Source organism: Scyliorhinus canicula, chromosome 4, assembly GCF_902713615.1.
Source record: "Scyliorhinus canicula chromosome 4, sScyCan1.1, whole genome shotgun sequence".
Taxonomy (NCBI): Eukaryota; Metazoa; Chordata; class Chondrichthyes; order Carcharhiniformes; family Scyliorhinidae; genus Scyliorhinus; species Scyliorhinus canicula.
In genome coordinates this window covers 177845412-177867576 of record NC_052149.1, presented here as the reverse complement: position 1 = coordinate 177867576, position 22165 = coordinate 177845412, and the positions used below count along the sequence as shown (strand labels likewise).

General features: G+C 43.7%; 1 protein-coding gene across 1 annotated transcript in view; it reads left to right on the top strand.

Annotated features, from left to right (window-relative positions):
• thoc3 (THO complex 3) overlaps positions 1-21306 on the top strand; it is a 22876-nt gene extending 1570 nt beyond the window's left edge. Inside the window, exons 2-6 of the mRNA XM_038795604.1 lie at positions 7156-7312; positions 12956-13160; positions 15343-15504; positions 16760-16860; positions 20705-21306. Of these exons, the coding sequence (XP_038651532.1) occupies positions 7156-7312; positions 12956-13160; positions 15343-15504; positions 16760-16860; positions 20705-20868 (789 nt within the window). The 3' untranslated portion in view covers positions 20869-21306. The remainder of the gene's footprint in view (positions 1-7155; positions 7313-12955; positions 13161-15342; positions 15505-16759; positions 16861-20704) is intronic.
• The last annotated feature ends 859 nt before the right edge of the window (positions 21307-22165 follow it).

Here is a 22165-nt window from a genome sequence, read left to right as displayed (position 1 = left end):
GGGAGTGGGGGGGAGGGAAAGGAGTGGGGGGGAGAAGGGAGTTGGGGGAAAAGGGAGTGGGGGGGAGAAAGGGAGCAAAAAGGGAGTGGGGGGGAGAAAGGGAGCAAAAAGGGAGTGGGGGGGGGAGAAAGGGAGCAAAAAGGGAGTGGGGGGGGGAGAAGGGAGCAAAAAGGGAGTGGGGGGGAGAAAGGGAGCAAAAAGGGAGTGGGGGGAGAAAGGGAGCAAAAAGGGAGTGGGGGGGAGAAAGGGAGCAAAAGGGAGTGGGGGGAAGGGAGCAAAAAGGGAGTGGGGGGGAAAGGGAGCAGAAAGGGAGCAAAAAGTGAGTGGGCGGGGAGGGAGCAAAAAGGGAGTGGGGGGGGGGATGGGAGCAAAAAGGGAGCGGGGGGAAGTGAATGGGGAGGGATATGAAAGAGAGAGTTTGAACTTTAGAAAATGGCCATGAAACATAACAGTAAGTTAAAATTGGCAGACATATAGGGAAATGTACTGTTGGATGATAGTGAGAAAGAGTGTCAAAGTCGAAGGCTTGGTGGGAATCTACTTAAATATGTCCAAGCATTGCCAAGGTTTGACGCGAAGGAGGTAGAAGCCTTTTTCATTTCATTTGAGAAGGTGACTAAACAAATGAAATAGCCACAGGACATGTGGGTATTACTGATTCAAACAAAACTGATAGGTAGGGCTAGTGAAGTGTTTGCATCACTACTGGAGGAGGTGTCTGGGACGTATGAGGAGATGAAAAAATCCATCTTGGGTGCATATGAACTAGTGCCTGAAGCCTACAGACAAAGGTTTAGAAATTTAAGGAAAGAAGCTGGTCAAACGTGCATGGAGTTTGAAAGGATCAAACAGAATAATTTTGATAGGTGAATAAGGGCTTTGAAAATAGACCAAATGTATGAAACACTCAGAGAAATTATACTTTTGGAGGGGTTTAAAAATTCAATTACTGATGTAGTGAGAACTCGTGTGGAAGAGCAGAGGGTTAAAACTGCGAGGTTAGAAGAGAAATGGCAGATGATTATGAATTAGTTCATAAATCAAAGCTTGGTTTCCAATCAGTTTCAGCCTGTGAGGGATAGAAACTGGGAACATGAGAAATACTCAAATGGTAACGGTGATCTGATGGGAGATAATAATGAGAGTGTACCAGAGATTAAAAAAGAAATCCAGGAGGGTGGAAAAGAAATGAAAAGTTTCAAATTTTTCACCGTAATAAACTAGGCCATGTAAAGTCAGTGATGGTGGTTGAAGAAAAGCACTGGGAAGGCTGATGTAGTAAAACAGGATAAGACAGTGGGGTTTGTTAAAGTGGTAAAGGAAAGCCCAAGTGAAGCGAAGGAGGTGCAAAAGATTGTGCAGCCTGATCAAGACGCGATTGATAAGGTGCCAGATCTCTTTGAAGAATTTACTTGTGTGGGTAAAGTTTACTCAGGACGAGCAGGTAAATAAGTCACAATTTTAAGAGATACGGGAGCTAGTCAATCTTTAATGGTAAGAGATGACGAGTTATGTAGTTTGGGAAGAATATTGCCAGAAAAGGTGGTAATTTGTGGAATTCAGGGTGGGAGGAGTAGTGTTCAATTCTATAAGGCAAGGTTAGAAAGTCCAGTGAAGAAGGAGTAATAGAGAAAGTATCTTGTCCAGGAATACAGTTTATCTTGGGTAATGATATAGCTGGATCGCAGGTGGGAGTGATGCCTACTGTGGTTGATAAGCCAGTGGAGAATCAGACAACTGAAGGGTTGAAGGCCGAATATCCTGGGATTTTTACCGGATTGTGTAGTAACAAGGTTGCAAAGTCACAGGTTAAGATGAGGAGAAATCAAAGCGTGAAGTTGAAGTGCAATTATCAGAAACGATTTTTGATCAGATGGTTGAAAAAGAACAAAAACAGATGAGGCGGATATTTTTAGTTCCGGAAAATTGGCGGAGTTACAACAGAAAGATGTAGAAATAATCAAAGTATACACGGAAGAGGAATCTGAGTGTATACCAGAGTGTTATTACTGTAAAAGTAATGTCTTGGTGAGAAAATGGACATCTTTACATATACAGGTGGATGAAAAGTGGGCACAAGTTCATCAAGTAGTATTGCTGGTAGGGTATCGAAAGAAGGTGTTGCGAGTTGCACATGAGGTACCAGGGGGAGATCATTTGTGAATAAGGAAAATTTAAGCTAAAATACAATAACCTTTTTATTGGCCTGGACTACATAAATATGTAGTTAAATTTTGTCAATCATGTCACACATGTCAAGTGATAGGGAAACCTCAAGCAGTGATAAAACCAGCGCCCCTAATACCCATTCCAGCATTTGAGGAACCTTTTACATGGGTCCTAATTGATTGTGTAGGATCGCTTTCCAAAACAAAAAGTGTGAATCAATATCTTTTGACTATAATGGATGTCTACTAGGTTTCTAGTACGTAATATTACAGCTGAAAAGATTGTGGAGGAGTTACTTCAATTCTTTGCTACATATGGACTACCCACAGAAATACAATCGGATTAAGGATCAAATTTTACCTCTATGTTATTCAAAGAAGTTATGGATAGCTTCGGAATAAAACAATTTAAATCAACTGCGTTCCATCCAGAATTGCAGGGAGCGTTAGAAAGGTGGCATCAGACATTAAAGACAATGTTGAGGGCTTATTGTCACAATTATCCAGAGGATTGGGATAAAGGAATTGCATTCGTACTGTTTGCAATTAGGGATGCACCTAATGAGTCAACCAAATTCAGTCTTTTTGAACTAATTTTTGGTCATGAGGTAAGAGGACCACTTAAATTAATTAAGGAAAAATTGGTGACGGAGAAATCGGAAATTACATTATTGGATTACGTGTCAAATTTTAGGAAACAATTAAATAGAGCAGGTGAATTGGCTAGACAACATTTAAAAGTTGCACAAAATGTGATGAAACAGGTAGTGGACAAGAAATCCAAAGTTTGTAGTTTTGCCATTGGAGATAAAGTTTTAGTATTGTTACCAGTGGCAGGTGAACCTTTAAAAGCTAGGTTTTGTGGACCTTAATCAGATTGAAAGGAAATTAAGTGAGGTGAATTATGTGGTTAAAAATACCAGATAGAAGGAAGACTCACCGAGTGTGTCATGTGAATATGCTTAAAAGGTACTTTGAAAGGGAAGGAGAGAAAAAGGAGGAGGTTTCCATGATTCTAACTCCGTGACGAATCAAATCCAGATGACTTGGAATTTGACATACCTCAAATTAAATTGGAAAACGAGGATGTTCTTAAAAATTGGGATAAATTGTTGAGTTACCTTCCAGAGGAAAAACAAACTAACCTGAAAGAGTTATTGATATCATGTGGGCAAGTTTGTAGAAATAAATTGGGAAGTAGTAAAATGGCTATACATGATGTAGATGTGAGAAATGCTGTTCCAATCAATTAACATCCATATAGACTTAACCGTTTAAAATTGGCACAGGTTAACAAGGAGATTGAGAGTATGCTTAAAAGTGGCATAATTGAAGTGGGTTGCAGCCAATGTAGCTCACCCATAGTGATGGTACCAAAACGAGATGGTACCCAACAGTTGTGTGTGGACTATAGAAAGGTTAATGCAGTTACAAGAACGGACTCTTATCCTATCCCACGTTTGGAGGATTGCATTGAGAAAGTGGGACAAACTGGATTTACTTAAAGGTTACTGGCAGGTACCTTTTATCTGAAAAGGGTGAAGGAGATTTCAGTTTTTGTGACTCCAGATGGTGTATACAAGTTCATATGCCATTTGGCATGAAAAACACCCGTGCCACATTTCAACGGTTAACTAACAAAGTTGTTTCAGGATTACCCAATTGTGCGGTATACATTGTCGATCTGGTAATTTTCAGCCAGACATGGAAAGAACATTTAAAACATCTGATGGAGTTATTCGATCGAGTTCAGGAGGTGGTTTGGCGATAAACCTAGCCAATAGTGAATTTGGAAAAGCCCAAGTCACTTTCTTTGGCCATACAATCGGACAGGGTCGAATGGTCACATGGGATGGGAAACCAACAGTTATTGAGGAGTTTCCGATACCCTCAAGACTAGGGGAAATAATGCGATTTCTTGGCATGAGTGGATTTTTAAAAATAAATATTTTTATTCTCCTTTTTCACATTTTCTCCTGTATTTACATCCACCAACAATAAACAATAATCAGCAACAGATATGTCAATCCCCATAACAATAACAACGATCCCATCCTCCCACCAACCCCCAAACCTGTTTACGTAAACAAATGACAAAAAGGAATCAAGGATCACCCATTGTCATCCTTAATGTACACAGACCCCCCGCCCCCCCCCAAACTAATGTTCGATGTTATCCATGACTTGTACAGCCCCTCCGAGCTTCCCCTCAGTTAAAATTTAACCTTCTCACGGGTCAAGTATTCCAGCAGGTTCCCCCCGCCATGCCAGGGCACAGGGTGGAGAGGCTGCTCTCCATCCCAGCAGGATCTGCCTTCAGGCGATCAACGAGGGGAAGGCTACGATATCTGCCTCCGCACCCGTTTCCAACCCTGGCTGGTCCGACACCCCGAATATGGCCTCCCGGGGACCCGGGTCCAGTTCCACGTGCACCACCTTGGAAATGGCCCTAAAAACCTCCTTCCAGTACTCCTCTAGATTTGGACAGGACCAAAACATATGAATGTGATTAGCGGGGCCCCCCCGCAACGCGCTCACACATCTTCTACTCCTTCAAAGAATCGGCTCATTCTCGCCCTCGTGAGGTGTGCTCTATATACCACCTTCAGCTGTATCAGCCCCAACCTTGCACATGAGGTGGAGGCATTTACTCTCCGGAGCACCTCACACCAGAACCCCTCTTCCATATCCTCTCCCAACTCTTCCTCCCACTTTGCTTTGATCCCTTCCAGTGGTGCCTTATCCTCTTCCAAAATAGCTCCATACACCGCTGACACTAACCCCTTCTCCAATCCCATTGTCGTCAGCACCACTTCCAGCACGTGGAGGCCGGTCCCTCCGGGAAGCTCGGTACCTCCTTCCTGGCAAAATCCCGAACCTGCTTGTATCTAAACATGGTGGTTAGCATAAATGATTCACAGCTCCAGGGTCCCAGGTTCGATTCCTGGCTGGGTCACTGTCTGTGCGGAGTCTGCACGTCTTCCCCGTGTGTGCGTGGGTTTCCTCCGGGTGCTCGGGTTTCCTCCCACAGTCCAAAGATGTGCGGGTTAGGTGGATTGGCCATGCTAAATTGCCCGTAGTGTCCTTAAAAAAAAGTAAGGTTAAGGGGGGGGGGGTTGTTGGGTTACGGGTATAGGGTGGATACGTGGGTTTGAGTAGGGTGATCATTGCTCGGCACAACATCGAGGGCTGAAGGGCCTGTTCTGTGCTGTACTGTTCTATGTTCTATGTTCTATTTCTCCCTGCTCCAGCCCATACTTCGCTTCCAGCTCCCTCAATCCTGCAAACCGACCTCTTAAGAAACAAATCTTTTAGCGTCTTAATCCCCTTCTCTTCCCATTTCCCAAAACTGCCATCCCACTTCCCTGGCTCAAATCTGTGGTTCCCCCGAATCGGCATTTCCCTTGACCCTGTCCCCAACCCGAAGTGTTGGCGAAACTGCCTCCAGATTTTCAATGAAGCTACTATTACCAGACTCCTTGAGTATTTCCCCGGAGCTATCGGGAGCGGCGCTGTTGGTGCTTTCAGTCCCGCCCCCCTGCACAAACTCTCCTCCATTCTGACCCACTGGGAATCAACCCCTCTGACCCAGCCCCGCACCTTCTCCACATTCGCTGCCCAGTAGTAGTGCATCAGGTTCGGGAGACCCAAACCCCCTGCCTGCCTTCCCCTCTGTAGCAGCACCTTTCTCACTCTGGCCACCTTCCTCCTCATATGAACGAGGTAATCCTTCCCTCAATTTTCCTGAAAAAAGACTTTGGCAGGAAAATCGGTAGGCATTGAAAAATAAACAGATATCGCGGCAACACATTCATTTTAACCGCCTGTACCCGACCCGCCAGTGACAGGAGACCATCCCACCTTGCCAGATCGGCTTTCACTCATGAGTGGATTTAATCGAATATTTGTGCAAAAGATTTGTAGCGTGGTTGCTCCACAGATGGACTTGCTGAAGAAACGTCTAAAATGTCAGTGGACTGCGGACTTTCAACAGGCATTTGATGGCCTGAAAGCTGTGATAACCAATGCTCCTGTGTTGGAGAATTACAAGGGACTCTGCGATCAGATTGAACTAAAGTATGACTTTGAAGAGAAATGCCGAGGGGTAGAGAAATGGTCGGATCGTGCAGAGACCTTCCTGTTCAAAGAGACTGTCAATCAGGAAGGATTTCCAGTTGGAGGAAGAAGAACAAAAATGGACTATATTGTTGTACCTGTTGTGTGTGTTTCTTTTGAAACTAAAAAAGTATATTTACTGTGTGCATTTCTTAAAGGATAATGAAAAGGTGAAAAATGAAACCATCTTGGAATTTGATGGTTTATTATTTTTTCTTGGTGGGGGGGGGTGTCATGTGAGGGTACCTTTAAGAAATGGGTGTTTATTACTGCAGTGATGTCAGAGTGGGTGGAGCTGGGCTGCCTGTCAGCTTTTTACTTTTGTTTTAGGTTGTTTGCTGCAGGGTGTGTTTTAGTTTCGTTTTCAGGGTTGGAGCTGAAGCCAGACCAAGCAGGTGTACTGCTGTTCTCTCTTCCATCAAAAGACTATCTCTGGATCATTTGGTGAATTCCGAATTATAAATGTTCTCAGTAGTGAAGTTAAGCCTGATGTTTTTCTGTTTTAAAGGTTTTTTAAGTCTTATGGATGTTAAGAGGACAGCTTAATCATTGCTCAGTGTTGTATTCCTGGGGGTTGTGTTTGAATTGATTCTTGCTAAGCTGTTCACTATGTTTCAAAAAGGTTAACTTGAGTTCATAGAATAAACATTGTTTTGCTCTTAAAAATTGCTTTTCCATTTCTGCTGTACCACACCTGTAGAGTGGACCGTGTGTTCCCCATATCACAATCTATTAAAAGTTGTGGGTCAGGTGAACTCATGAGACACTTTGGGGTTCTCTAAACCCTGGCCCATAACAACTTGTGTAATATTTTTAATTCTTATGCTGTTCAGTATTTATTTTGGGAATTTCCTTTTTTTGCATATTTCAGGTTAAGGAGAACAACTATCGTGGTCATGGTGACAGCGTAGACCAACTCTGTTGGCACCCTACCAATGCTGATCTCTTTGTGACTGCTTCTGGTGATAAAACTGTTCGAATTTGGGATGTCCGAACTATAAAATGTGTTGCTACTGTCAACACTAAAGGTATGTTATTTCACCATGGTACACTAGTCGGTTATCTCTGTGGCACAGTGGTTAGCACTGCTACATCACTGCGCCAGGAACCCGGGTTCAGTTCGAGCCGTGGGTGACTTTGTGAAGTCTGCACTTTCTCCCAGTGTCTGCGTGGGTTTCCTCCGGGTGCCGTCCAGTTTCCTCCCACAGTGCCGATTAGCTGGATTTGCCATTCTAAATTGCCCTCTAATGTCCAAGGTTAGGTGAGGTTATTGGGTTAGAGTGATGGGGCAGGGGAGTGGGCCCAGGTCAGGTGCTCTTTCAGAGGGGCAGTGTAGACTCGATGGCCCAGATAGCCTCCTTCTGCACTCTAGGTAAGGATTCTGTGATTTCAAAAATGTTTTCTGGATATTGTAATATGTCAATTAATGTGTAGAAACATGGAAGTTTCGTTCATGTAATGAATGAGGAATGACTGGATTGACTACACTATGAAAGTGCCATCTCTTATCATCAGTATAAGTGTTTGAAACATTCTATATCCTGAGTTGCTCTCACTTGAGTTTGTACATCATGATTTACTTGAAATATACTGAAATGTATTTCTTGTTAGATTGTATGTAGAGTTATTGGAAGATTTAGAGGTTGGAAGTAAGAATAACCCAGGTAGATTATGTGTATGTAGATTTATTGTCATGTGTACAGAGGTACAGTGACAAGTATTCTGTGTACATACAGGCAGATTGTTCCATGCATGAAAACATAGAACAGACAATTAGTGCACAATGTCAATACATAAACATAGACATCGGGTGATGCATTTGGAATGTAGTGCTATAACTGTAGAGACGACGCTTCGAAAGATCAGTTCAGTCCATAAGAGGGCCATTCAGAAGTCTGGTACCAGCGGGGAAGAAGCTGTTTTTTGAATCTATTGGTGCATGTTCTCAAACATTTGTATCTCTGTCAATGGAAGAGGTTGGAAGAGAGAATAACCTGGATGGGAGGAGTCTTTGATTATGCTGCCAGCTTTCCCAAGACAGTGGGAGGTAGACAGATTCAATGGGTAGGAGGTGGGCTTGGGTGATGGACTAGGCTGTGTTCGTTTCTCATGGTCTTGGCCAAGCAGTTGCCAGACCAGGCTGTGGTACAGCTAGGATGCTTCTATGGTACATCTATAAAAATTGGTAGGAGTCATTGTGGACATGCCTAATTTTCTGAGGACTTCTGCTGTGGACTGATTGTGGCGGTAGGTGAATTGCAGTGGAACAAGGCAACCTGGAATGTTCGAGTTGTGTGTCTCATGACTAACCTCTTGAACCATTTCATAATAATAGATGTCAGGGCCACAAGTCAGTAGTTGTTGAGGTACATGCCCTGGTGGTTCTTTGGCACCGGTATGATCGTGGTCTTCTTGAAGCAGGTGGGAACCTCGGAATGGAATAGGGAGAGGTTAAAGATATCTCCGAACACACCTGCCAGTTGGTCGGCCCAGGATCTGAGTGCATGACCAGGGACTCTTATCAGGACCCATTACTTTCCATGGGTTCTCTTTCGGGAAGGCCGATCTGACTCCAGAGGCTGTGACGGTTGGTGTGGGTGTGTCCAAGTCTGTTGGGGCATGTGACAGGAAGCTTGTTTTGGCTTCCTCCTCAAAACAAGCATAGAATGCATTGAGTTCATTGGGGAGGGGTGTTCTGTTGCCAGAGATTCTACTCTGCTTTGCTTTGTAGTCCGTTATATTGTTTAAGCCTTGCCACAGCCAATGAGAGTTTGCTGTTAGTCTGGGGCTCCAGCTTAGTCTGGTATTGTCCCTTGGTGTCCCTGACAGCTTTGACTGACAGTTGTACCTAGATTTCTTGTATCGGTCGGGGTCACCCGTCTTGAACATCTCAGACCTGGACTTCAGGAGGAAGTGGATCTCCTGGTTAAAACATGTCTTCTGGTTGGGGAACGCATGTACAACCTTTGGCACGCCGTCCTCGACACACTTGCTGATAAAGTCTGTTATGGTAGTGGCATGCTCGTCTAGGTTGACCACCGAGTTCTTGAATATGGACTAGTCCACTAACTCCAAGCAGTTGCGTAAGTAGCTCTTCCTTTCCCTCAGACCGGCATTGCACGACCTTCTTAAATTGATCCTCCTGTTCTGCTTGTATTCTGGGAGAAGGAGCACCGTCTTGTCCGATTTTCTGAAATGTGATCAGTATGTTATATCACATGCTATCAAACCTTGTATAACTTTTGACTACATATCATACCAAATGTACCCTCCTTTTGGAGCATGTGTGCGTATTTAAGTGCGATTTATTTAAGTGCACATTGTCTTAATTTTTTTGCCTAGCCACACTTGTGTTGTAATCAAAAGGCAGACTTGTGTGCAAACTTTCAGGTTGCTGCGCAGCCGAACGGCTTTGAGGGAATGTTGATCACCGCCGTGATGGAGAGATACTTGGGTATATGTTGTGAAAGCCTATAACATAAAAATAGACAATCTAGAAGATGGTCAAGAGGATATGTAAATCAAGTGTCAAATGGGATAAGCATCACTGATCAGTATTAGATGTTAGCATTGGCCAAATTTGTTTTTAAGAACGTTTTATGTGATGCCTTTTATAAAAAAAAATGTGATTGTTTTTCACATTTAGTAACAAGATTTATACACACCAAGAGACAGAACCATTGGCAAAACTACAAAAGAAGAAATCACGCAACAGCAACTTCATAAACGAATTGTACAACAGGTTGTCACATTTCCTGTGCCCCAGGTTCCCGTGCTTGGATTTGCTTATTTACGTTTGTATTTACCGTCAATGCCAGGACTCTTTCGGCGACGGATGTGATTGGAGGGAATGGACCGGATGACACTCCGACCAGAACCCGATCTGTAAAGCACTAAAACAGCAGCGCTAGTAAAAAAACAAAATTGAAGAAATCACTGGGGCAACAATACAGCCAAGAAAAATGCCAAAAATAGGAGTGGTGAGCCAAGTGTGTTCATCAAACTCTGAAACTTCTCCTGGAATCGGCAAGGGCAAAATAAGGGCAGCTGGTCCCTCAGGTGGCCGCGTGACCATCGACCGAGGACATCAGCCACATCGTGACGATGGAACTGAAAAGGTACCAATGGAAGCTGGCTGGCCAGAGAAGTGAAAAGGTCAATGGATGAATCGCTAAACCAAATTTCAAGCCAATTGGAAGAAATTAACAAAAATATGGAATCTTAGGGTGACGGTCAAAAATATGGAGAGGGCCCTCTCTGACCATAACGAGCGGATCATGGCGCTTGAAAAAAACATGTCTTTGATCCTGGACTCGAGCAAGTTTTTGAAAAATCATGTAAGTGACCTGGATAACAGGTCTCGAAGACAAAACATCCGCCTTGTGTGTTTGCCGGCATGCTGTTTAAGATGGTGGGTGAGAAAGTTCTCAAATCCCACCCTGGAGCTAAATCAGGGTTGTCATGCACTGTGACCAAGACCTTGTGCAGGGAAACCCCCTAGAGCAGATCCTGCAATGAGCGAGGACACCGAAACGTTAAATGGGAGGATCGCTCGATCTAGCTATACCAGGACCTTAGTTTATGGGGGGGGGGAGGGGAGGGGGGGAAAGAGGAAAAAAGCTGCATTTAACTAGGCAAAAATCTGCCTAATTTCAAGAAGGGTATATCCGGTTTGTGCTCCTATACCTCGCCCACTTTAGAGACTCTTGTCGAGGGAAAGGATCACTTCTTTGACACCCAGACGTTGCAAACACTTTTGTTAGGAAACTTTTAAGTATGAATTCTGCGTAAACCCTTCTCTATTTTTTTTTTAATGGTTAAATTGTTGTGTATTTGGAAGTTAAATAATTGTTTAGATGGTTGAATTACTCAGTAAGGTTATTACTGTTGTAGTTTATTTTTTGTTAGTACTGTATGTATTGCTCTTAACTGCACTGTCGTCACTGGATTGTTACAAGTGAATTTTCTTTTAATATTGTTAATGATTCTTATTTTTAATATGGGGTCAGTCGGAGAGCCTCTCTGCTATAGTTATAGTGAAGGGAAGTTACAAATGTGAGTATGCTGCAGCTCCCACTCGCAAAGACCAGGTGAAGGGGAGATTAGATTTATAGGTTTAGAGAGTTTAGGTTTTATACAAATTTGATGTTTTTGTTGAGGTTGAGCGGTTAGGAGGGATTGGGGGAGGGAGGGATTATAGATGGTAGTCTGATGTTGTCCACTAACTTGTATATGTCCGGTCTTTGGGCTGGTGGGATCTTCTCGCCATGGATTACAGGATTCCTTGCTGAACTACAGATGTAATGGCTGACCTCTATGGGAGAGGCAGTAGAGGATCTCCTTTGCGCCATATAACCTGGAACATGAGGGGTTTGAATAGACCAGTGAACTGGACAAGGGTCTTTGCACATTTGAAGGGTCTAGACCAATGGTGTTGCTACAGGAGATCCACTTGTGGGTGAAGGACCAGGTATGGTTTCACAAAAAGTGGGTGGGACAAGTCTTTCACTCGGGCTTTAATGGTAGGACCAGAGGCGCCTCAGTACTAATAAAATAAAACACAATTTACTCCCTCCAGATTTTGGATGATTCCAGAAGGCGCTAAACTATTGTCTGTGGTTCACTGGAAAGCACTCTGATTATTTTGGTGTATATGTACGTTCCCAATTCATAAACCCCTGCGTGAATGTCCTCCATGATTTAGACTCGCATCGGATGATTCTGGGAGGCGACTAAAATTGTGTCTTGGACCTTAAAAATTGGACTGCTCCATGTCTAAATCCTGGCCCCAAACTGGGATGTCCAGGGCATTGCCCCCTTTAATGGATAGGATTGCAGGGTTGACCCGTGGCATTTTCTGCATCCAAGCAGTAAGAATGTTCTTTTCTTTCACGTGTTCACCGCACCTATTCCTGAATTGCTTTTTTTTTGGTTGTTGACATATCCTCCTCCCCACAGTGAGAGCAGCCGAGTACTCGGCAATTGTCATCTTGAAATTAAAAAAATGAAAATCGCTTATTGTCACGAGTAGGCTTCAATGAAGTTACTGTGAAAAGCCCCTAGTCGCCACATTCCGGCGCCTGTCCGGGGAGGCTGGTACGGGAATCAAACCGTGCTGCTGGCCTGCTTGGTCTGCTTTTAAAGCCAGTGATTTAGCCCAGTGAGCTAAACCATCCCCTTGGACCATGCCCTGCATTTTATTGAATTTTGCTTTGTTTTCGGCCCCCCTGAGTGCCTGCCGAGGAGACTAGATACCACTTTACTGTCTGATGAGAAATTTTGTGAGCGATTGCTGCTATAGCAGACTTTATCAAACTCAACAAAACAGAGTCAATGTCTCCTTCAGCACTCTGGGAAAGGGCCATCATAAGGAGGGAGATTTATCTCGTATGAAACTCGCATTGTGAAAAAAGAGTGGAACGACAAAGGCTGGTGGACTCCCTCTTGGGGGTTGATCACCAATATTCTTTTGCCCCAATGCCAGAATTATTGATGCGTAGAAAAAACTTGCAACTTTGATTTGTATTAATCTCCACGAATAAAGTAGCGCATCAGTTACAAAGTTCTAGGGACACCTTCTTTGAATATGGGGAGAAGGCGGGTCGTCTTGTGCATCACCACCAGAAGCAGGCTGCCTCCTTAAAACAGATATGTTTATTGTTTTTATTTAGGTGAGAATATTAACATATGTTGGAGCCCTGATGGCCAAACAATTGCTGTGGGAAACAAAGATGATGTAGTAACTTTCATTGATGCAAAGTCACACCGATCAAGGGCTGAAGAACAGTTTAAGTTTGAAGTGAATGAGATCTCCTGGAACAATGATAATGATATGTTTTTCTTAACTAATGGTAATGGCTGCATCAACGTACTCAGGTAATATACATTTGGAACTTCACTGAACCTCTTAAAGGTGAATGTATAACTGGTTTATTGAGATAGTATTAAAGATAAGGTAAAGTTGCCATAGTCCCAGGTGACCATAGGCTGCTTTCCCCTTTTTTGAGGGGGAGAAAGCTGACTGGTGGTGATTCAACCGGAGGCTCACCAGACCTCAGGCGAAGGATGAAGCAGGGCCTTCATGAATAACCTCAGCCGGTACGGGAATTGAACCTGCGCTCCAGGCCTTGATTTGCATCACAAAACAGCTGTCTAGTGTTATGGGCCAGGGTTTGGAGAACCCCAAAGTGTATTATGGAGTTCACCTGGCCCACAACTTTTACTAGATTGTGGTATGGGGAGCACACTGCCCACGCTACAGGTGTGGTACAACAGAAATGGAAAAGTATTTTTAAAGCAAAATAATGTTTATTCTATGCACTCAAGTTAACCTTTTTAAAACATACAGTGAACATCTTAGCAAACATTAATTCAAATACAACCCCCAAAGAATACAACACTCAAGTAATTGTTACTTTCCTTTTAACATCCATAAGACTTAAAACACCTTTTAACAGAAGCACATCAGGTTAAAGTCACTACTGAATTAGTTTTAATTCACCAAAGGGTTGATTTACATTATTTAGTTTACAGAGAGAGACTCTAATACACCTTCTGGCTGTGACTGTAGCTATCCAGCTCTGAAAACGAAACTAAAACACACCCTGCAGCAAACAGCCTAAAGTGAAAGTAAAAATCTGACAGACAGCCCAGCTCCACCCACTCGCTGACAGCACTGCAGTAATAAACACCCATTTCTTAAAGGTACACTCATTACAGATACTTATATATGCACCCATTTATAAACACCAATTTCTTAAAGGTACTCTCACATGACACTAGCCAACTGAGCTAAACTGGCCCCTGAGTGGTATAGTATTATTGCTATAAGTAGATACGACCTTAAGATATACATAACTTTCTTATATTATATAGGTAATTCACTTTCAGTTTTAATAAAAGTGCAACTTTAGATACTGGAAAAACCCATTCTCAACTAAACTTTAAAATTGATCACCCTTTCTGTTGGCTTAGACTTAGAGGCTTCATTTCATTATTGTGGGCTAGTGTAGGCATTATCCCAAACATTTTATATTGTTAAGCATCCGATTGTGCTGCATCTTTAAAAGCTTTGGTTGGATTTTTGACTATAGTGATTTAAAAAATAATACAAAAATGTATTAATTATTTCCTGGGTTTACTTTATGCTCTGGCTGAGCAGATAAGTTTAAAAAAAAAAGTAAAATCGCCATGTCCCAGATGACCATCGGCTGCTTTCCCCTTTTTGAGTGGGAGAGCTGACTGGTGGTGATTTAACCTGAGGATCACCACACCTCAGGCAAGGAGCACGGTTGAGATGGCAGGGTCTTCATGAATAACCTCAGTCGGTGCGGGAATTGAACCCTCGGTGTTGGCCTCGCTCTGCATCACGGGCCAGCTGTCCAGCCAACTGAATAAAACTAGACAGGTTACGAGTAGCTAGTTACCGTACTATGAATACCAGATTTGTTCCACTGCTGCTTTTGTAAAGTATATGAGTTAACTGGGGTGACTTGTTTTACTCTTCAATAGGGGTTAGAAATTCCCAATTTCTTTGCCTATCATGGTTGATGCAGGAAGATATTGGATGTGTGGGAAACTGCAGTTGTAAATGTATATCCAATTACTTTGTTTGACTGACTTGTGTTTCTCAAACAATGCACGTACCAGTTTATTTCCCTGGACAGTGGGATAAACCACCAGAGTACAAGAATTTGTCCATGCCAGGAATCGGGAATAAGAAAACCAAGTAGAAGCACTTTCTGTCTGTTGGTCAGAGAGTAGCCACTTGATGTGGTTTCATAGATTTGAGGTCAAAGAAAAGTGCACATTATGCATAGTCTGTCTACCAACTTGTGCATTTAGTATTATAAATTTGAACAACGGTTCTGTGCAAACTCAAATATTTCTGTTTTGTGTGCAAGAATGTTGTCAGTTATTCTTTATTGCCACTGGTGGCTTATCCCATTGTGCTTTACTGCAATGGAGTGAGCTTTACGTAATAACTATCGGTTATAGAGTTGGACTTAATTTTGTTCCAATTGCTGAGTTTTTTTTTCAATTTGTTTTTATGTTCCAGTTATCCAGAATTAAAACCCATTCAGTCAATCAATGCACATCCTTCGAATTGCATCTGCATTAAGTTTGATCCAACAGGGAAATACTTTGCTACAGGGAGTGCTGATGCGCTAGTAAGTCTTTGGAGTGTGGATGAACTCGTCTGTGTAAGATGTTTCTCCAGGTGCGTGCCCAGTAAACTCTGTACATTAAGGATTGGCATGTGTTTAGAATAATAATCTTTATTGTCACAAGTAGGCTTACATTAACACTGCAATGAAGTTACTGTGAAAAGCCCCTAGTCACCACATTTCAGCGCCTGTTCGGGTACACAGAGGCAGAATTCAGAATGTCCAAATTATCTAATAGCACGTCTTTCGAGACTTGTGGGAGGAAACCAAAGCACGCGAATATTGACTGTTAACCAGATATTGGGATTTTAACCCAAATGCTGACCTCGTGCTATGTTGACTATGTTTCAAAACACAGTCAATCTGTGATGCAGTGTTTCTCAATTACTGATGTTCATTATTGACGACTCATTCACTCAAATCCACAATATGTTTGTACTTTGCAAGAAGGATTCTTATTTCTGACTGAATTAATGCAGGTTATTTTGTATACAACTTTGTTCTACATGCCCAGTTCTGGTTGTTTAAAAGCTGGTAACCATAGTTATAATGTTTAAGTAATCCAGATTCCATCCCATCAACCACTTAATTTCACCCCAGCAGGTTTGACCCAGTTACCTTCCTCCTTGGGTTCAAGACATGCGTTATGTGCATGCAATTTTTATGTTTGTTTAAAACATTCAAAGGCCTATATGAAAGATTATTAATAGTTTAAAATAAAATGCTGTTTACACATTCGTAAGAGGAGACTCCCAATCTTTAAATTTAGTATTATGTAATCTGGAGCACAGTAATGGGTATTACTGGGTGGGAAAAGTTACACCCTACATTTTCAAGTGAAGACATTTCAAGACCTCTGCTAACTCAGATAATTGAGGATTCTGAAACTGTTGCATACTGCTTTATTACTTCTCCCCATACGCTTGCTTACTTTTCTGCTGGTCAGTTGTCATTAAGTGGCAAGACGAATGAGTTAGCCCTTGGTACACATCTTGGGTAGAGACATTTTTTTTTAAAAATGGTAGAAGATGTGTCTGTGACAGTAGTAATGGGCAATGGAGATGACTATTTTAGCAATAAATATTTGCTTTAAAGCAAATGCAAGTATTAATAAATAGATTGTTGGCCATAGTCAGATTTGAAAAGGAAGTGAAAATGGAGATATTGTCTCAAGTATTCATTTTACTCTTTATGTTTCAATCATTAGCTGCAGATAAGGCTTCAGGATCAGGAAATCTGTTGAGAACTTTTGTCGTTATTGGGTAATGAAATTTTGTACACTTTTTTTTTTTCCACTCCTTCCTTCAGACTTGACTGGCCTGTGAGAACATTGAGCTTTAGCCATGATGGAAAAATGCTGGCGTCAGCTTCAGAGGATCACTTCATTGACATTGCAGAAGTGGAAACTGGTATGAAAATACAATCCTAACAGATGCCAATGCTTTTGCTATACAAATCAAATCATTTATATTTTAGTAAACTTTAATATTTTCACTTAAATGTTATATGGCATTTTGGAAACCTACTTTGATCCTTGTGGGTGTCTACTATTTAATTGCATACACCGCGGTTCTAGTAGCCTTTTACAAGTTCATTTATGAGCATATATTTCTCTGTTAATCCTTCCTTCTAATGAATTTCATTGATATGTAGTGAAATATTAATGTGCATAAACTTTGCTTAGTCTTCAGTTGTGAGGAATAGTATCCTGGGGGTGGGGAGAATGAAACACTTCCCATTTTAAACCCTACTGTTTAGCACTTTTAGGTTAGCTATGTGAGGGTGAGATCCAAGGAAACAAGGGAGAATGTGCAAACTCCACACAGATAGTGACTCTGGGACGGGGTCAAACCCCTGCAGCCCTGAAATATCAAAGCTTTGAAACACGAGAGAGTGTAGCCACCCTTCAGCACATGATAGACCCCCTGGGACGGAAAATGGAGGCCCAAGAGAAGGCTATCCTGGATCTGGAGAAGGCATCGACGGACCAGAGCGACAGGATCGTGGCTCTGGAGGCCGAGGTGAAGAGGTTGGTGGTGGCCCAGAGGAACCTAAAGAGGAAGGTCGAGGACCTGGAGAACAGGTCCAGGTGGCAAAATGGGTCTGCCAGAGGGGATTGGGGGAAGGGACCCAACTGGCTACATCGCCTAAATGCTGGGTAACTTAGTTGGGAGGGAAAGCTTTCCAAACCCTCCAGAACTCGACAGAGCACACCTGTCACTCTGGCCCAAACCCAAAACTTGGGAGCAGGCGCGATTGATAATTGCAAAGCTGCACCGATACCAGGATCCTGTGGTGAGCCCGACAGACAAAGTCGTGCTCATGGGTAGGGCACAGAATCTGGGTCTATCAAGACATTGGGTCGGACCTAGCAAAAATGACGGCTGAATTTAACAGAGCGAAATCGGTGCTCTACAAAAAAGGGGTGAGATTCGTATAGACGAACAACCTGGAGGGAAAGCAGATGTAGCAGCGGTGAAGCCAACAAGGAGAGAAAAAAACAGAAGAAAGGGAACAAAAAGGACCGAAAACAAGGACTGTAATGTGGACTATGTTTTTACGCAGAACAATGCAGCCTCGTTTTCACCTTCGTTTTCAGTTTGAAGCTGGGAAACGGAGAAGGGAGTGAGAATATGGGAAGCAGGTAAGGGGGCTAGGTAGGGGATGGAGACGGTAGGCAAAATGGGGCCATTACTAGAGCAGCACAAGGAGGGGAGCCACTATACAAGTGAGGAGGGCTAGCACAGGAAGACAGGCACTACGGGAGGCCGCAGCACACCTCTCGGAAGAGGGAGTAGCTGGCCAAAGTTTTTGGGGGGGGGGGGGAGGAGAACATGGTGGTGGGGGGGGGGGGGGGGGGGAGAGAACATGGTGGTGGGGGGGCGGGGAGGAGAACATGGTGGTGGGGGGGGGGGGGGAGAACATGGTGGTGGGGGGGGGGGGGGAGGAGAACATGGTGGTGGGGGGGGGGGGGAGGAGAACATGGTGGTGGGGGGGGGGGAAGGAGAACATGGTGGTGGGGGGGGGGGAAGGAGAACATGGTGGTGGGGGGGGGGGAAGGAGAACATGGTGGTGGGGGGGGGGGGGAAGGAGAACATGGTGGTGGGGGGGGGGGGAAGGAGAACATGGTGGTGGGGGGGGGAAGGAGAACATGGTGGGGGGGGGGGAAGGAGAACATGGTGGGGGGGGTGTGAGAGAAGGGGGGCAGGGAGGGGTTAAAACGGGGATGGGGTCACGCGTAGCAGGGAAAGGGCACAAAAAGACTGGAAAGGCTAGGCAGCGAGAGGGACATGGAAAAGGGTGAGGAACCACGATGGCGCCGCAAGCAGCCACTCGGGAGGGCCCCTGGGCAAAGGGAGACCCCGGAGTGCAGGGGCGCACCCACGTGGCGTACACATAGTTGGTGGCCATTTTGGGTCCCCCTGGACAAAGGGGAACCCAGGGGCCCGACCTCCTGGTGAGACCGGCGGCAGTGGCCATTTTGGCCGGCCCTCTAACAGAGGGAAACCTTGAGTGCAGGGGCGCATCCACCAGCTAAGTATGATTCATCTCTCAGAAATTTGGGGGGGGGATGGGACTTTAACCTGCTATCCACCAGGAAAGCAGTCCACCAACTCCACCAGACACGGGGCACCTTCTCTGAGCATGGGGTCAAGGCTGGCCATCTGCAGGCTCACCAACTGAGAAAGCAAGCAGCCACGAGGGAAATAGCACAGGTAAAGAATAGCGGAGGCAGACTGGTCGCAGAACCAAAAGAGGTCAGTTCAGAATTCAAGACCTTCGATCGAGGGCTGTACACCTCCAAGCCCGCTGACCGAGACGTAGGGATGTAACAGTTCCTCAATGTGGACTGGAACAATCGGTTGTGGGGGAAGACAGACAGAAGAGGGGGGGTGGGGGACGAGCTGGAAGCACCAGTAGATCTGGGAGAAATCATGGAGAGCATCAGCTCCATGCAGGTGGAGAGAGCGGGTGGGGCATAAGAATCCGAGAGTTCCCGAATCAACACTGCAAAGGAGGAAAGTCAAAGTTGGCCTGGCATTACCAAACCTGCAGTACTACCACTGGGCAGCAACGGAGGAAAGAGGTGAGGGATGGGTGCACAAACCCAACTCCGAGTGGGTGTGGATGGAGGAGACCTCCTGCAAGGCAACAACCTTCTGGGCCTTGGCTACAGTAGCACTCCCATCCCCCTTGGCAAAATACACATCAAGCCCAGTGGTAGCGCCCATACTGAAAACGTGGGCCCAATCAAGACAGCACTTCGGACTGACTAGGATGGCCCCCATCTGCGGCAACCACAGATTCCCCTCAGCCATGCTAGACACCACCTTTAAGAAATGGAGACGGGACAGGGGTACGCTGACGGTTAGGAGTTTTGACATAGGGCACAGACTGGTGACACTGGATGAACTGATGGAAGAATGGGAACTGCTGGAGATGGTTTAGAGGACCTGATAAATGCAGACAGTAAAGTAGGGGGTCTCCGAGTGGGGAAATGTATGAACAGATACTGGACAGAGCCCGAACACCACTGGGACGAGACCAGACGGAAATGGGAGGACAAACTGGGGACTGAAGTGGGGTGGGGACTCTGGAGCGAAGCACTGAGCAGGAGGGGGAGGAAGGGCTGTAAAGGCATAAAAAGGACAACGTGGGAGGGAGGTCCCCTCCCCCCAGCCACAGGAGAAACACAGCTAAGCAAACGTGGGAAGAAATTAATGAGGTGGGGGAGAAGGGAGAACACCATCCCCCTCCCCAGACCAACCGGGGGATACAAGGGGTGGTGGTGCGGGGGGGGGGGGGGCGCACAGCACGCCGATCCAGATGGTGGCAGACTGTATGTAGAAAAATGCAAGGGAAGGAAAAGACAAACCTTTGTGTTGCACAATGTACATTGTTTATAATTCCTGAAAATACCATAAAGATTTTTTAAAAAAAACTTTCAAGCAGTTGCTTTTCTATAATGAGATTGATTTAGCATTGGCGATGGTGATGATGAATTCCATCTGGAATTGAGAAACTCATCTATATAGAGGCCAGTTTGAATGTCCACTGCGGATATAGATTTTGAATTTGTAATTAGAATAAATCCAGTGTTTTAGTAGTGGTTACTTGCCATGTCACCTGAAGTGGACTATTAGAGAATCTGGATCATTTTTCTCTGGATTATGTTATCTGACTTGTTCCAGCCATGATGTAATATTATAAAACGTAGAGAATTTCTTATTAAATTGTTTTTCCTTCCCATAGGTGAGAAGTTATGCGAGGTGCAGTGTGACTCGCCTACTTTTACTGTAGCATGGCATCCGAAGCGACCACTCTTGGCTTTTGCTTGTGACGATAAGGATGGAAAATATGACAGCAGTCGGGAAGCTGGAACAGTTAAACTCTTTGGACTCCCTAATGACTCCTAATGGACTACTGACAATGCGTGCAGCTGAAATGTACACATTAACATGCTGAATACAGCATATGAAAACTGCGTATCTTGTGGACCCAAATGTATGGATTTCATTTTTAATGAGACTTTATAGAAATGAAATGTTAATTTTTTTACACTTGCACTGTGTTTAAAGTTCAGCTGATGACAAACTCGAATACCGGCATATCTAATTAAAGTGCAAATATACTGCTTAAAATGTACTTGAACAAAATTGGTATCAATGTAACCTCTGCAGGTTTTGTGTACTTTTTGCCACGATCTATAAAATGTCAGCTGCTGAAAGTTAAGGTTAGCTCTTTGATATTTACTCCACATGGAATGGCATTCATGAAATGTTCCATATATGATTTTAATATGTAATTACATAATTAATTCCATATTAAATTTTGACACATTTTTTGGATCTAAACTATGGAGAAAGGTAATTTCACAAAAACGTATGTACAGATGAGGGAGGCAATTTGACCCATCTGACTTAGCATTGTTAAACTCCAAACCATCAGTTTTGAACTGTTTCTTGAATTACTTCTAAGTTTTTACCTTCACTACTCAGAAGACCATTCAATGTATCTGTCACTCTGGGAAGAAATGCTTCTGGTGTCAGTTCTGGATTCCTTTTAAAGCTGGTACCTATGGTCTCTTGTCCTGCTGTCATGGTTTAACTTGAAATCAAAGTATTTAAATCTAATTTATTTTAGAAAATAGATTGTCATTAATGATTCCTTCTTACTGAATCCATGTCTCCAATTAATCTTTAACCTTTTAATTGATCAAATTCAATCCCTTATTTACCTTCTAGCCACTATTTATAGTTGTAATGGGCAGCATGCAGCTTTTGAGATCTCAGTACATCTTTTTGACTTTTGGGTGGGATTTTATTTGCTGCAGGCAAAGTCACACACCTCATGTTAGGAAAAGAGATTTTAAATTTTTGTTAGATGGACGCTAGCCTTTAGAGGTGGGATCAGGATTTTCTAATGTTAATAATTTTGATGTTTGATGTTAGCTTAAAGTGCTTGTTGCTTTAATGCGGCATATAATTGCAGGCTCAGGATGCCACGGTGTTTTTGAAATGTTGACACAACTGTTAAGTTTCAAGGTGCACAACATAGCTCACCATAAGTATTGTGATTTCTTCGTTACAGCACTTTATCTCAGTTTAGGTTCTCAAATCTTCAGAACTAACCACACTGACCATTATTTTCCAAAAGGTTCTGAAATATTTATAAGTGAAAGTGGCTTGAAAAACACACATTTTCAGTAAATTT